At 47.9% G+C, this 14026-nt stretch overlaps 1 protein-coding gene across 1 annotated transcript in view; it reads right to left on the bottom strand.

Annotated features, from left to right (window-relative positions):
* The window catches only part of NPAS2 (neuronal PAS domain protein 2), a 163203-nt gene extending 150645 nt beyond the window's left edge, over positions 1–12558 (bottom strand). The window contains exon 1 of the mRNA XM_086701345.1: positions 12524–12558. Within this exon, the coding sequence (XP_086557471.1) occupies positions 12524–12543 (20 nt within the window). The 5' untranslated portion in view covers positions 12544–12558. The remainder of the gene's footprint in view (positions 1–12523) is intronic.
* Between the last annotated feature and the right edge of the window lie 1468 nt (positions 12559–14026).

Below are 14026 nucleotides of genomic sequence, written 5' to 3'. Positions count from 1 at the left end.
ATCCTCTGTCCCTCTCTCTTTCTGCCCCTCTCCCCAACCCACCCCCACTTAAACTCTCTCAAAAATAAATAGACATTAAAAAAAATCTGAAGCATGATGTCTTTTTCGTTAGGCACCCCCACTATTTTCCAGGTCTTAGCCAGTAAGGGGCCAGTGCAGGTCTCTGGAGCAGGTTAGCTGGAACAGTCTCATCACGTGCTTAGAGAATGCCACTAGCCCAGCCATGGAGAGACAAAAGAGAGAAGAAACCCACCGTACAGTGGGAAGAGTAACAGACTCTTCCCACCTCGTAACTCCACATACACCAAACAGCAGGAATCCAAACAAATGTGGCGCACACTGGGGCCACACTGGCTGCTAAGCATGGCTATTTTCACGGCACAAGGGAGAATGAATGGTGCCCCTGAAGTTGTGTGGCCAGCGCAACAGGCCCTGGCCAAGCAAGAGCAAACAAGTGCCAGGGCAGGAACAGCCAGGAAACTGCCCCGGTGAGTGTGTGGAGCAGGTTTCCAAAGAACTCAGGGGCCAGGGTGACTGAGGAGTTGCCCCCAGGTGGGGAGGCAGACATGGATTGCTCTGAGGCCCCATGGAAGGAGCAGGGCGCTGTCATGTTTCCTTAGACGCTGTTGAGTGGGTCACATCTGTCGTGTGTGGCAGTCAGGAGCCAGTACAGGTTCTTCCCTCACCCTGTCCACAGCACACTTTGCACACCTACCCACCCTCCTCCTATGAGGTGCTAGGCATCCTGGGGGGCTCACGAACCCAGCCTGAGCCCAGGCCCAGGATGACACACACACGTATGGACAGGGGTGGTGATGTTGGTGGCTGTGTCCAAGACCGGACTGACACAGAGTAGCAGCTGGGGGCCCTGCCAGGGAGTACCCCATGGCTCACTAGAGAGTGAGTGAGGGACAAGGGGGGCCAGGAGCTAAGAGTCTGCTTGCTTGGGGAAGGGGGTGGGGCATGGGGAGAGTGGTGAATGACAGCAAAGAAGGTGGAAGTTGAGAATGGGATGTGTAATTCAGGGGAGGGCACTGTTTCCATCGAGGCCGTGTATAACGCTAAATCGAGGGGTACTGGGCTTCTTCAGACACAATCTCAAGCAGTGCCTTTCTTGATCAGATATAAGTACAGAAGACAGTCCAAGGGTAGAGGTCTTTTATGAGCTGTGTCCCCCACCGTCACCCCAGCTCCACTTAGTAAACCCGGTGTGTGCTAAGCGAACCATCAATTCCGGAAGTGCTTCCATAACAAGTGTGGCAAGTGCTCCCATGATCCCAGGACCACATGGTATGAGACCACCCGGCCATCCAGGATAGGGAACTGAGAGACAGAGGCCAAGAGTGGAAGCATTGAGGGAAAGCCCCAGAAGCAGCTCCAACGCAAGAAGCTTCCTTACCTCACATGAAATCAGTTTGTCCTGAGCCAGAAATCCTAGAGATTATTACCAGCCAAGGACTGCATTATGATTGGAAATAGAAACAAGTTCTCTAACTCGAGAGATCATAAAACCTCTTCAAAACTGCCACGCAAATCTGCTGTGAATGCATCTCTCTCTCCAACAACCGCTGTGAAGGGGAAGGGAGGCGAAGCCATAAAAATAAAATCCTCCCCGACCATTAAAGCCTTGGCGAGCTCAGCAACGATCTCTGTTTTGGGTCTTAAGATGAACGGATATTCCAGAGCTATACAGCAATCGTTCTTGGTACCATTCCACCTAACATGCCTGCCCCCACTCCAACCACAAACACACACCAAAACTGGGATTTTAAAGTTTTCCTCAGTTTTATTAGATCACCATCTGCAGAAAATCAGGCATCTCATGTAGTGAGTGATGACTGAACTGCAGGCTGTGTCTTTCATTGACGGCATGAAGGGAAGCGCTGATGCGGCAAACACCCCATTTGGATGGGCTCCTCCCTGCCCCGCAAACCCACATCCTCCAAAACTCTTCTCCCGCTACAAAGCAATGCCCACCCACCTCCCTCACAGCATCAGCAGGCAGGCTGAACACTCACACTGCACTGTGTACATCTATCCTGCTGCCTATTTCCAAATAGGCCTTAATCTTGTGAAACGGAACAGTGGAAAATTGAAGCTATCTAGTTCTGAAATTGAAAAAATACTGGACTTTTCTAAGCACTAAAGACAAATCTGAACTGCTCCCCAAAGCACTGTAGGCCTACAAAGAGGACCAAGACTGGAAATGCAATTGTCCTATCCCCAGGAACTTCCTGGAAACATTAGATTTTCCTCTCTGAATTAAGAAGAGGAAAAAACATGATGAACATCTTTTATGAATTTCATCTATCCCATTTGCTTTCCTGTCTTCCCTGGCAGAAGAGGAAAATTTCAAAGACTACAACAAACTCACATTTCAGCTATGCGTCAGGCACAAAGTATTTGTTTAAGTGACTCCTGTACATTCAGAGAAAGAATGTCGGTCAGGGTGTAAACCCTTTGATCCCAGAAACAGTAAAGCTTCTTAGAAATGCTTGAGGCAGCCTGCTGTCTTATGGAAAGCCATCTCCTCAAGAGTTTTCTTGGAAACAGATCACTGAAGGGGTATGTCTCCTAATACCATTTTCAGGGCTCTTTTGAGATGACTGCAAGGTTGATCAGGTCTCCTTATTTTTTATGGAAAGCCTCAACTTCCACTATTCTCTTTTGTGTCCTCACAAACCACTGGAATACTTCAAAAATGACTATCATGAACTATCATGCAGCCATTAAAATTATATTTGCATGGAATATTTAATGACATGGGGAAATGCCTATGCTCAGATTAAGGCAAGCAACCAGAATAGAAAACCAGCATTACGTCAAGCATGGGAAAATGCATAAAAGAAATTCAAGAGACTGGTAATGTGTGGTGTTGGTTAAGACATGGGTGGGTGGGTGGGAAAGGGCATGGATACAGCTATTTGAGTCATCCACTTGGCAGCATCTATCCATATTTCCAACAGATGCGCCCCTCTACTCAGGAATCCCCTCCTAGTAACCCCTTGACTTAGAAAAACTTGAAATGTACCCAAAGATATACAGATAAGGAAGTTAAGACAACATGGAATGTAATAGTAAAGAGGTGGAAACAAAGCACAGTAAGTGTTTAACAACGAGTTAAATTATGTGTCGGCCGTACTCCTCGGTATGACTATGTAGCCTTTAAAAAGAATGAAGTAGATATAAGAAATGACCCAAAAAATTCTCATGCCAAAAAAAGTCGCTACATAAAAGTCATGGGATAAGTTCTGTTTAAAAAGAAGACATACATATATGGGTATATATGTAAATGCACCGGAAAATGACTAGCAGACTACACCCCCAAGTTCATCTCCTGAGAAGGGTGGAGAGGTATGTGGTGCATCGGTTATGATGCTTCTGGCTACAACTAACAAAAACCTAACTTGACCTGCTTTACGTGGTCAGGACAGTTTCAGGATCTCCCAAACATCGCAAAGCAGAGACTCCTCGTTGGGTAATTCAGAAGGCTAAGGGCACTATGGAGTCCAATTCTTCACCTTTGCATTCTTTGGCAGGTCAGCTGGGACCTGGCCTAGCCTGCTCTGGGGGCTGATGGTTGCCCCACTTACAGGCATTGCATATCCAGAAGAAAAGGGCTGCTTCCCTCCTTGCCTGATTTGAAGGCCCAGTAGCCCACCCTCACGCTTCATTGGCCAGGACAAAGTCCACATGCTTGTGCTGAGCCAATCACTGGCAAGAATGGTAGGCTCACTTGGGTAGCTTTGGCCAATCAGGATTTACTCCTGAGACATATGGACCAGGGAGGGTAGACTCAGGAGCAAAACCAGGTTTCTGCTAGGCAGAAAAAGGGGAATGACACTTACATAGGACACAGACTGTGAAGGTCATCTTTTTACTAGAAATGGTCCTGGATTATTTGAAATTTTTATGAGATTATTCATACATATTTTTAAAATATCTAACTTTAAAAAAATTTAATGTGTAGAAAAAAAAGACTGAAAGGAAATACACCTTGAGGTTGCAGGTAATCTCCATCTTCTTCACTCTTTGCTAGGCTTTCCAAAAATTAAATATACTTTTATGACATAAAAATGATAATTTAAACACATTCTCCTCCATATCTTGATGATCAAGGGGCACAAATATTCTTCATGAAATTGTGCACTACCATTTTTGGTTCAGAAGAGGCTGGAAGAATAATGCTGCTTAGCTCTGTCATTCACCTTCCTTTTCTTTTCTTAAAGTTTCTTTACTTATTTTTAATGTTTATTTTTGAGAGAGAGAGACAGAGAGAGACAAAGACACAGAATCCGAAGCAGGTTCCAGTCTCCAAGTTGTCAGCACACAGCCCTACGTGGGGCTCAAACTCACAAACTGTGAGATCATGACCTGAGCCAAAGTTGGACACTTAACCAACTGAGCCATGCAGGCACCCCTAAAGTTTATTTATTTTGAGAGAGAGAGCAGACATGCAAGGGGCAGAGAAGCAGAGACAGCAAGAGAGAGGATTCCCAAGCAGGCTCAGCACTGTCAGTGCAGAGCCTGATGCAGGACTTGAATCCACAAACTGTGAAATCATGACCTGAGTGGAAATCAGGAGTCCAATGGTTAACCAAATGAGCCACCCAGGCACCCCTTACCTTCCTTTAGATGGGCTTGTGTCTACTGGAAGCCTGGATGATTTTCAAAGACCCAGGGGCATAATCCTCCACAGCTTTCTGCACAGCAGCAGAGTCTACAAAGTTGGGTCCCTGGCTCCTACCTCCCACCCTCTGCCCCTGCCACTGCTCTAACCTCCATTCTGGGTGCTCAGATGCTTGCTGCCCTCCTTTCCCTCCTTGTTACCCCTCTACCCCACCCCCAGGACTGCCTTGGCTCCAGTCATTCCTCTGCTTTTCCTCCCCCCACACATCAAAAGGCCATTGGCATTCTCTTACAACTTGGTTTTCAAGGTTTATTTTAGGTGGGGAGGCACGGAGCTGGAATGATAGCAGTAAAATCTCCTTTGCAAATAATAAATGGAACTCTAATACATATACTACATATATCTTATATATTATATATATCTTACATAGTATATATCTTACATATTATATATATCTTATATATTATATATATATAAAAGTAGAGCAATGTTGAAGTATTTTGAGGGCCACCCAGATTACCCCTCCTAAAATCAGAGTGATAGAGATCACTGCCTTGGAATATCCATCTTCCCTGGATGTCAAGAGGAAACAATCATCTCATAGCCTAAAGTATAAAACATCTGCCTGATGAACTCGGACACACCCTGCACTAATTTCAGCTAACTCAGCTAGATGGGAAAGGTCTCTCCCTCTCCCTCCCTCTCTCTCCCTCTCATTCTCTCCTCTCTCTCCCCCCCCCCACCCCCCGCAAGTCTGCTCATGGCTTAATCCTTCCTTAAAAGTGCTTTGCCAGGGAATGCACCAGTGCCCCTCAAAGAGGGGAGGCACTTGCCCTTCCCTCTGAATCAGATTTTTAAAGGAGTGCCTGACTGTACAAACACCAGTTGGTCTTGATCACTGGAACCTAAAGGCTAGGCTCCAGGAACACCCTCAGGTAAATATATTGCTAGCAGGGTGTCACCAAGGCTAACCAGAAGCCAGGGCACTGCAGGAGAAGAGTGGAGATGTGCGTGCTCCTGATAATTCCGTTTTGCCTCTGATTAACTTCCACAGCTGCCCACCCTCCAGCCCTAGCCTGGTTCTCTACTGCTTGCCTGGGGTTTGCTGGTTGACCAAATCGAATTTCTAATTGGTGAACTACATAGAAAAATATTTTAGGAACCTCTCCTTTCTCTTGCCTACCAGCCCCCCCTTTCCCACTGACAGTAATGAAAGCAATCATTCTGGTAATCCTAGCAACCTGACCAGTGAAGCATTATTCCCACCCTTTTTCTGACCAGGACACTGAGGCTCAAAGAGGTTAAAAAAAGGTTGCTCCAGGTCACACGATAGCTGAGCAGGGAGGCTATCCCAGGTCTGTCTGATTTCAACATTTGCAGGTTATTTTCTGCCAGATCACAAAGCTTTCCATTCCAAGAAGACTAGATAGAGGTCAAGGTCAGCAAAGTAGAAGCCCTATCAGAAAACCCCCTTTTCTGGGCCCATTCTCTGGTCCAGGACCTCATTTTTGGTCTAGAAAGAATCCTTCTCTCTTCCTCATCTAGTCAGCTGCTTGATGAGAGGGGAGAGAGGACCCACGTTCTTTATTTTTCCATTGCCTGGACCTACCATGTAGTAGATGTTCAGTAAACATATGCTGAACTGAATTAAGTATATTCCAGAACTTTGCTGGTGTTTCAACAGCATCAAGAGTGCATGGTAGCTTGTGAGAAATGCAGCATCTTGGGTCCCGACCCAGATGTGCTGGGTTAGCATGTACTAACAAGGTCCCCAGGAAACTGCACGCACTATGAAGTTTGAGGCGTGATCCTTGACACCTCCCACCCTCTTTAATACACTGTTTTTCTCACACCAGTGTAGAAGTTAAGCTCTCTCCTTTCTATTCTGAATCATCAAATGGAAACCACACATTGTTTTAGGACCCGCAGAAGTTCAAGTGATCTTTGGGGGAACTTTACCTAAGAGATTACTTTGTTTGCAATGCCAAGTGGTCCCCATTGCCAGAGAATTCAAAAAAAATTCCCCTTTTAAAACAAGTGTTCACATTTAGCAAGTGTTTATTCAGTGCTCTCAGGTACTACTGATCATCATCAGATTTAAACTAGAGTTACTGCTAGTTAAGTATCCTATTAGCACTCACAAATTTCTAACCTTTGGATAACTCTCATCAGTGGTTCAGCTCATTTCCTACACCTCTTTATTGAGCATCTATTATGAACAAGGCCTCATAGGGATGAGATGCTGCAGGGAATATGAATGAGCAGTCCCTGACCTCCCATCTTTGCTACAAATAGAATGAAGATCAGGAGCATGCTAATTAAACATTTGTGTAAGCAAACAATGCATCAAGTATCATTGCCACTATTTAAATGTGAAACTCAATTAGATGCTTCTCTGATGCAGCCAATTAAACCGTTGGTGTGCAGCAGCCAAGAATACTGAGTCACTGGGCTATTTTCAACACCTTGTAATTTGACCTCTCTTGGGAAAGAGATGTCACCGCTTACATGGGACCAGCATGGGACAATCAGTGTCCAGATCACAATGGAAAAACTGACTTTTCACGTGAAGAACAAGATAGCTACTTGTTTTAAAAAGGAAGAAAAAAGGGGCGCCTGGGTGGCGCAGTCGGTTAAGCGTCCAACTTCAGCCATGTCACGGATCTCGCGGTCTGTGAGTTCGAGCCCCGCGTCAGGCTCTGGGCTGATGGCTCAGAGCCTGGAGCCTGTTTCCGATTCTGTGTCTCCCTCTCTCTCTGACCCTCCCCCGTTCATGCTCTGTCTCTCTCTGTCCCAAAAATAAATAAACGTTGAAAAAAAAATTTAAAAAGGAAGAAAAAGGACTTAGCCCTTTCGGTCCTTCAGGCTCAAGAGCAAGACTTTGAAAAAGTTAACATATACAGATGGCGATATGAAATGTGTATGCAGGCATTATTATTGTCATCTGAACAAATCATTAATTTTGAATTTACAATCTGAAAACAAGTGGCAGGGTTAAGAGCCACCTATAAAGATCACCAAGAATTAAGAAAGATTGTTTAAAAACTGGGATAAATTCAACTTCATAATGATATACATCAGATGATGTAATTTCTTTTTTTTTTTTTTTACCATTTTTGTTATCTTTAGAGTTTTCATTATTAAACATCCAGAAACACTAAAAAGGACCCAAACTCCAAAAAGGACCAAAGAAGCTCAAAAACAATTGTTATTTGCTACATAAAGATGAAGTTTTTAGTCACCATCTGAACACTGTCATCATATCAGGGAATTTTTTTCATCACACTAATTAGTAAAACCTCACTTGGTTCTTTTCTTGGCATGGTTAACTCTTTGGGGGGTAACGTTTTATTAATAACATATTTCCTCTAGAATGTAGTCCCTTCTCTCACCTCCGCAGGAGTCACTCTGGGGAATAGTAGGAATAAAACCAATTCTATGACCATGCACAGTGGGACAGATCAGCAAATAAATAGAGGCATCGATTTCCAAGAAGAATATGGCTAAAAGCAGCACATTTACGATTGTTTTAAGCCACACTCCGCATCTCTCTGGGAGATGGAAGACAATTATTGAATGTCTTTATGTTGCACACTTTATTTTTAACTAAATCTTTAAGTAGACTGCTGAGAAATGCCAATACTTCTATGGGTCCTGGGCTAGCTGTGTAATGAAACAGATTTTTTTTTTCTCTTTTGCAAAATAGTGGCCCTGGTCAGAATAATGCTTTTAAACATTTCATTTATTCGATGGTTATTTTAAAAGACATTTTGGGATTATTTTTGCCAAACACTCCCGTTAAGGAAATCTTTGTGATAGAAAGAGCTAGAACTTGCCCTTGAATTTTGAACCGGCGCCTCCCACCCAAGAAGGGCAGTTGTGCTTTAATGCAAGCCATAATTAGTCAGTCAATTCACTGGTCAGGTACTAAGTTAGTGTTAGAGGTTCGTGGACAGAGTGTACCTTGCCAGGAACTGCTTTAAAGCTAATTATCTGGCAAGTCCAAACGGGGAGAACCCTCCTATTAAGGAAAAGAAGGTTTGGGTTCTAAATGATCATAAATGATGAGTTCATCTTTGCTATTTAAGTTAATAACTACTCAATACCTGTAAAGAATCAAGCCAACAAATTCAACGAATTTGGGGCACGATACCAAAGGAGCATGTACTAAAGACAAACACGCAGAGCTCTCCCCTCTCGGACCCCTTCTGAACACCTGTTGAGTCCCGAGGCTTTTAACTTCCTGAACTAAAGACTCCCGGATACAACCTTGGGAGTTTTTAGACTTTCTGGAAGTGCGTATGTATTTTTAAGGTTTCCATCTTGCTTAATCTACGAAACTGGTTACTAATTATTTATGAATCACAAGGCTGAAAACAAACTTTCTTACCTTGAGCAGTTAAAGAGTGGCAGGCAGAGGAGCGGGTTAGTTTTTAATTTAGCACCTTGGCACCTGTCCCTACCCTCTGGTTAACGACCCTGCGCAGCTCTATAGAAAGGTCAAAGGTGTGCCTTCCTCCTCGGCCCGGGGAGGGGGCACACCTATCAAATCAACTCGACGGCATCTAACCTGGGAAGCAGTGGCAAGGCTACGCTCTCTAAACACGCTGGGTCAGACTAGGTACCCAATCGGGCCCGGAAACAATTCCGACCTAGGGACCCAGAGAGATCGCGAGCCCGGGACGCGCACGCCGCACCCTCCAGGGCTACCCGGCTCCCCACTCTTCGCGAAGGCGCGCAGTGGGGCCCAGAGAGGCCACTGGGCAAGCCTCCAGGCTGCTACCTGGGCACGGCTTCTACCCACCCTGACAGTATCCTCTGAGCTCCCCCAAATCCTGAGGTTCGGGGTGCCTCGTCCTCTGCTTCCTATGGCGAGAGGCACACGGAGCACACCAGCCCGGCCGCCGCTGCAGTCCTGCAAGACGCGGTGTCCCGGGCGGCGGGACCCGGGGTGGGGGTGGGGCCCCAACATTCTACGCCCCTGACCCCCGCGCCGCGCAGCCCCGTGTCGGAGCGCCCCTCCCCGCCCCGCGCGTTCACCGCGCCGACTAGCAGGTGACCGAGTCCCGCGACCCCGCGCTCACGGACTTCCAACCCGGGTTCCCCGCGTCCCCGGGCGCGGCCCCTTACCTCGGAGCTGGCCGGGGCGACCCCGCGGGGCCGGGCGCGGACTGGGCCGGGGAGACGCACCTCCCGCCGCCGCCGCCGCCGCCGCCGCCGCCGCTGGGAGCCGAGGCGGCGAGCGGGCGCGGCGAGCTCCTCCCGGGCGGCGGCGGGAGGCGCTGCTCTCGCTGCCGCCGCCGCCGCCGCCACCGCGGCTGCGGGTCTCCGAGCTACGCGGCCGCTGCTCCCTGGCCGCCGTCGCGCGGGTCCCTCGGCTCCTGCAGGAGGCCGGCTGCTCGCGCGGCAAACTCTTCCGCACGTAGAGCCGGTGGGGAGAGCTGCCGTCGCCTCTTCCTCCTCCCCCTCCCTTCTCCCTCCTCCCTCCTCCTCTCTCCTCCTCCTCCACCCTCGCCTCCTCCTCCTTCCCTCCGCTCCTGCTGCCGGGTCTCTTCTGGCCGCACGCCGGGCCTTGGCCCCGACCCAGCCTGGGATACGCATCCTGCGACCCCCGGACCCCCAGCTCCTCTGGGCGGCCTAGACACCCGCGCGCCCGAGACCGCCCCCGCCCCTTCTGGGCTGCCAGGGACGCGCGGCGAAGTCCGGCCTGGGGCGCGGGGTCGGAACTGAGCGCGCGGTGGGGGTGTGTGTGCTTAGAAGTGAACTGGTCGAGAGGGGAGATAGGCGGACGCGGGGCTGCCAGCTGAAGTCCCGTTAAAGTTGTCGCTGGGGGTGGCAAGCAATCTTCCCTTCCTGCCTAGTGTAGACCCTCGCCAAGCCCGCTGCCACCCCGCTGTCCCGTGCGTTGGGGGGAAAGGGGGACGAGCACACGACTGTCGTCCCCTCCACACCGTCCTTGCGGGGCAGGTCTGAGCGCGGAGCCAGAGCCCGGGCACAGGGCGCGTCTCCGCGAGCGGACCACTGCGATTTCTCAATGAGCGTTGGCGGCGGGGCGGGGAGGGAGGGGGCAGTTGGACACTGGGGTTGGGGGAGAAGCTGGAGAGTGCTGTTCTAGGGAGGACTGCAGCGCCTGCTGGGGAGAAATAATCGGTGTCGCTTCCAAGGCTAACATAGCCGGTCTGGAAAATGGGTCAAGGATGGAAAGGAACGGCTAATTGCAGCACCCCCCCCCCCCCCCCCCGCAGAGGCACGTGGGGTAGGGGGCTGTGGCCAGGAGCGCGCCCTCGGAGCTCCGCTCTGCCTCTCCCTCCCCTCCCTCCCTGCCCTCCTCTCCTTTTGCACCAGTGCAGGAAATGTTCCACTGACCTACATATTTTTCCAAACATACGTGACCTTTTTTTTTTCCCTCTGTGGGAGGAGACAGGCGAGAATCCAAGAAAAGGAGAAGCTGGAGCGGCGCGCGCGCGAGAAAACAGGGAGGCTTTCACCGAGGCTCCCGCAGCAAACGCCCAATAGAGACAGATGCACATAAATAGTCCCCGGAGCCAGGAGCTGTGGTTTGATACGCTGCGGGGCCCCGAGACAGCGTTGGGTGAAAAGGGGAGATCCTGTGCCTCGATGAGGCCTGGAACAGTGACCAGGTTCCTCTGGGCTCGCAGACCTCCCTCCACGGCGTGGTATAGACGCCCCCGGGGGGAGAAACCAAAGGAGGGGAGAGGCCCACTAGCCCCGGGAAGTCACCTCTTCCCCTAACATCACCGAAGTACAGCGCCTGGCGCGGTGCTGTGCACCCAGCAGGCTTTTTCAGATGTCCCTCGGTCCCTCGCATATTCCAGCAAGTAGCCCTTGAAAAGAAAGGCGCCCCCACCGGTCCTTTTCTATCATACTTGGTTTTGTGGCCAGAAGGAATCTCCTAGGGAACTTCCTCTGAACACCAGTCGGTCCAGTGTACTGGGGTTCCCTGCCCACCAGTTCCAGGGCCCTTGTTTTATCCTCTCCTAGGCTCGAGTTTGAGATAGGCCCTCTCCCGCGCAGACTCGACCAACAGCGCCTTATTTGGGCATGCAACCCCACACCGTCAATTAGATCAAAACGCTCACACAGAGCTCCTTTTTCCCCCCTGTAAAGTAGGTCACTCTCTTTATTTCCCACTTGTATTATTTTTGTCTAATTCTCCTCCTGAAAAATAATCAGCTGCAAGGAACTTTGAGCATCCTAAGAGAAGCCGTTTTTCTTAGGCTTGCTTCTAACTTGGAGGGCTTTTCAAGAAGGAGGAGGAGGCATTTGGCACATTACGGTTTTGAAAAAAGAAAACAATTTTTTTGATTGATTGATTGATTGATTGATTTGCTTTTTTTTCTTCTTCACGCAAGTAGGTTTTGCCCTGCCTTTAAAGCATGGGCCTGACTAATATCTACTAAAGGATAAAGTTATGTGCTTTTAAGCTGATTCAATGCAGACTTTAAAGCCACCTCCCTTCCTTTCTTGCTTTGAAAGAGATTCCAACTCCCTCCTCCTCCCTTTTGGGAACTAGTTGAACAATCCTTAAATGATCTTTTAGGAAACAAATGAACTACAGTAATAATGCATCAAATAATTCTGCAGTGCAACAAATGTGTTTGCTATGGTCTGTTTTTACCTGTTGCCCAGTAAGGTATCCTACCAAATGTGTGGTTTCTGCCTTTTAATTGTGGAGATGATGTGTATGTAGTTGTTGCACTCATTCCAGACTCCATCTCATCTCCTAGTATTAATCCGACTGGTTAGGACATCTGTCTGACCATAATGGGAAGTGGAGTCTGCAGCACAGAACCCAATCAGGACTAGAGCACAGTGTCCTCAGAAGAATGTGCCCTTCCCCCAAAACATAGAGAATCAAAGAGGAAAGTTTACCTGCAATTCATTCTATGCATTTGACTGTTCAGTGCCTTTTATCGGCATTTGTTGACAGCTTGCATGAATCAGGCTGGACTTGGCCTGTGAGGGATCAAGGGAAACTTTACAGCAGTTTCTGTACAAGAAGTATTTACAGGGTAGAGGCCAGGATAAAGATGAGGCCAGGGGCGCCTGGGTGCCTCAATCAGTTAGGCATTCGACTTAAGCTTAGGTCATGACCTTGCAGTTAGTGAGTTTGAGCCCTGTGTCAGGGGCTAGAGACTGCTACACATTCTGTGTCTCCCTCCCTCCGCCCCTCCCCCATTTGCACTCTGTCTCTCTCTGTCTCTGTCTCTCTCTCTCAAAAATAAATAAACATTAAAAAAAAAAAAAAAAGATGAGGCCAAATAAGGCTAATGGCAGAAGACAAAATGCCCTGTGTATTCAAAGGAAGGAATCAGGATGGGCTTCTTAGAGGAGATGACACTGATACCAGGACTTTCCATCAACTAGATATCAAGTCAAACTAGATCATAATCTATACATTGTTAAGAGGGGCAGCGTGGAGTAAAAGAACCACTCAAAACTGCATTGCCAATTTGGGGAAATTCTCAAGTCTGATGTAGTTAGTTCTTTAAAAGAACATGGCTTTCTTCATTGAATGTTGCAATAGTGTATCCAGGAACCTCAGATAAGTCTCAAAGAATCAAACTTTATGGGGAGGGGATCAAATTTTTAAATTGCAATTATATCAATCTTTGAAGATCAGCGAAACAATTCAGTTTTTGCAATCTAATTGGATGTTCTTTTCCATCATGGAAGTTGAATCTGGGGCCTACCCTAATTTAAAACATTTATCCAATTAAATTCTCAAAATATGTACACTATAGGTGTCCATATGTGCTGCTACATACAGGCAAGAATGCGTGGGCTATTACAATAATAATAGCACCAGCTCAAGGCTTGGGGCCCACGTTAGGTATGGATAGTCAGTAAATTCAACAGAAACTTTAGGGTAGACAATAAGGCCAGAGTTCTATGCCAGATGACATCACCACAGTTTTTCTGAATAATCATGATAGAGGGCCTTCTTTTTTAAATGGGTGTCCAGAAGTCCCTTTATGGATTCTTATCTCTGAGTAGCAGATTTCACTCTACAATTAAAAAGAAAAAGAAAACACAATACTATGTGGCATTATGTAGAATCACATCATGCTGAGGGAAGGAAACGGAAGCAGCCAAGGCAGAAGGGAAAGTGAGGTCAGTGTAAAGATGAAGAGGCCTCAGAGCCCAATCATCAGAGACTCAATGATGGGCACCCATAGCAGAAAGATTCAAGAATATACACTTTGCAATGGAAATGTCAGGGTTAGAATTCGAACACTTTGGTTTGCAGAAGCTTCACAGCAATAGAAAAGTGCAGAGTGGTGATTCATTCACTGCAGCAGGCTCTCTTGTGGGCCTGAGGATGCTACCAGGAGACAATCAAGGCCTTGTGCAGCCCGCCTGGTAGAGTGAAGA

This window comes from Puma concolor, chromosome A3 (genome assembly GCF_028749965.1).
Source record: "Puma concolor isolate L17-30 chromosome A3, mPumCon1.1.hap2, whole genome shotgun sequence".
Classification (NCBI taxonomy): domain Eukaryota; kingdom Metazoa; phylum Chordata; class Mammalia; order Carnivora; family Felidae; genus Puma; species Puma concolor.
The sequence above is the reverse complement of the archived record's forward strand: the minus strand, read 5'-3'. Positions and strand labels throughout refer to the sequence as shown.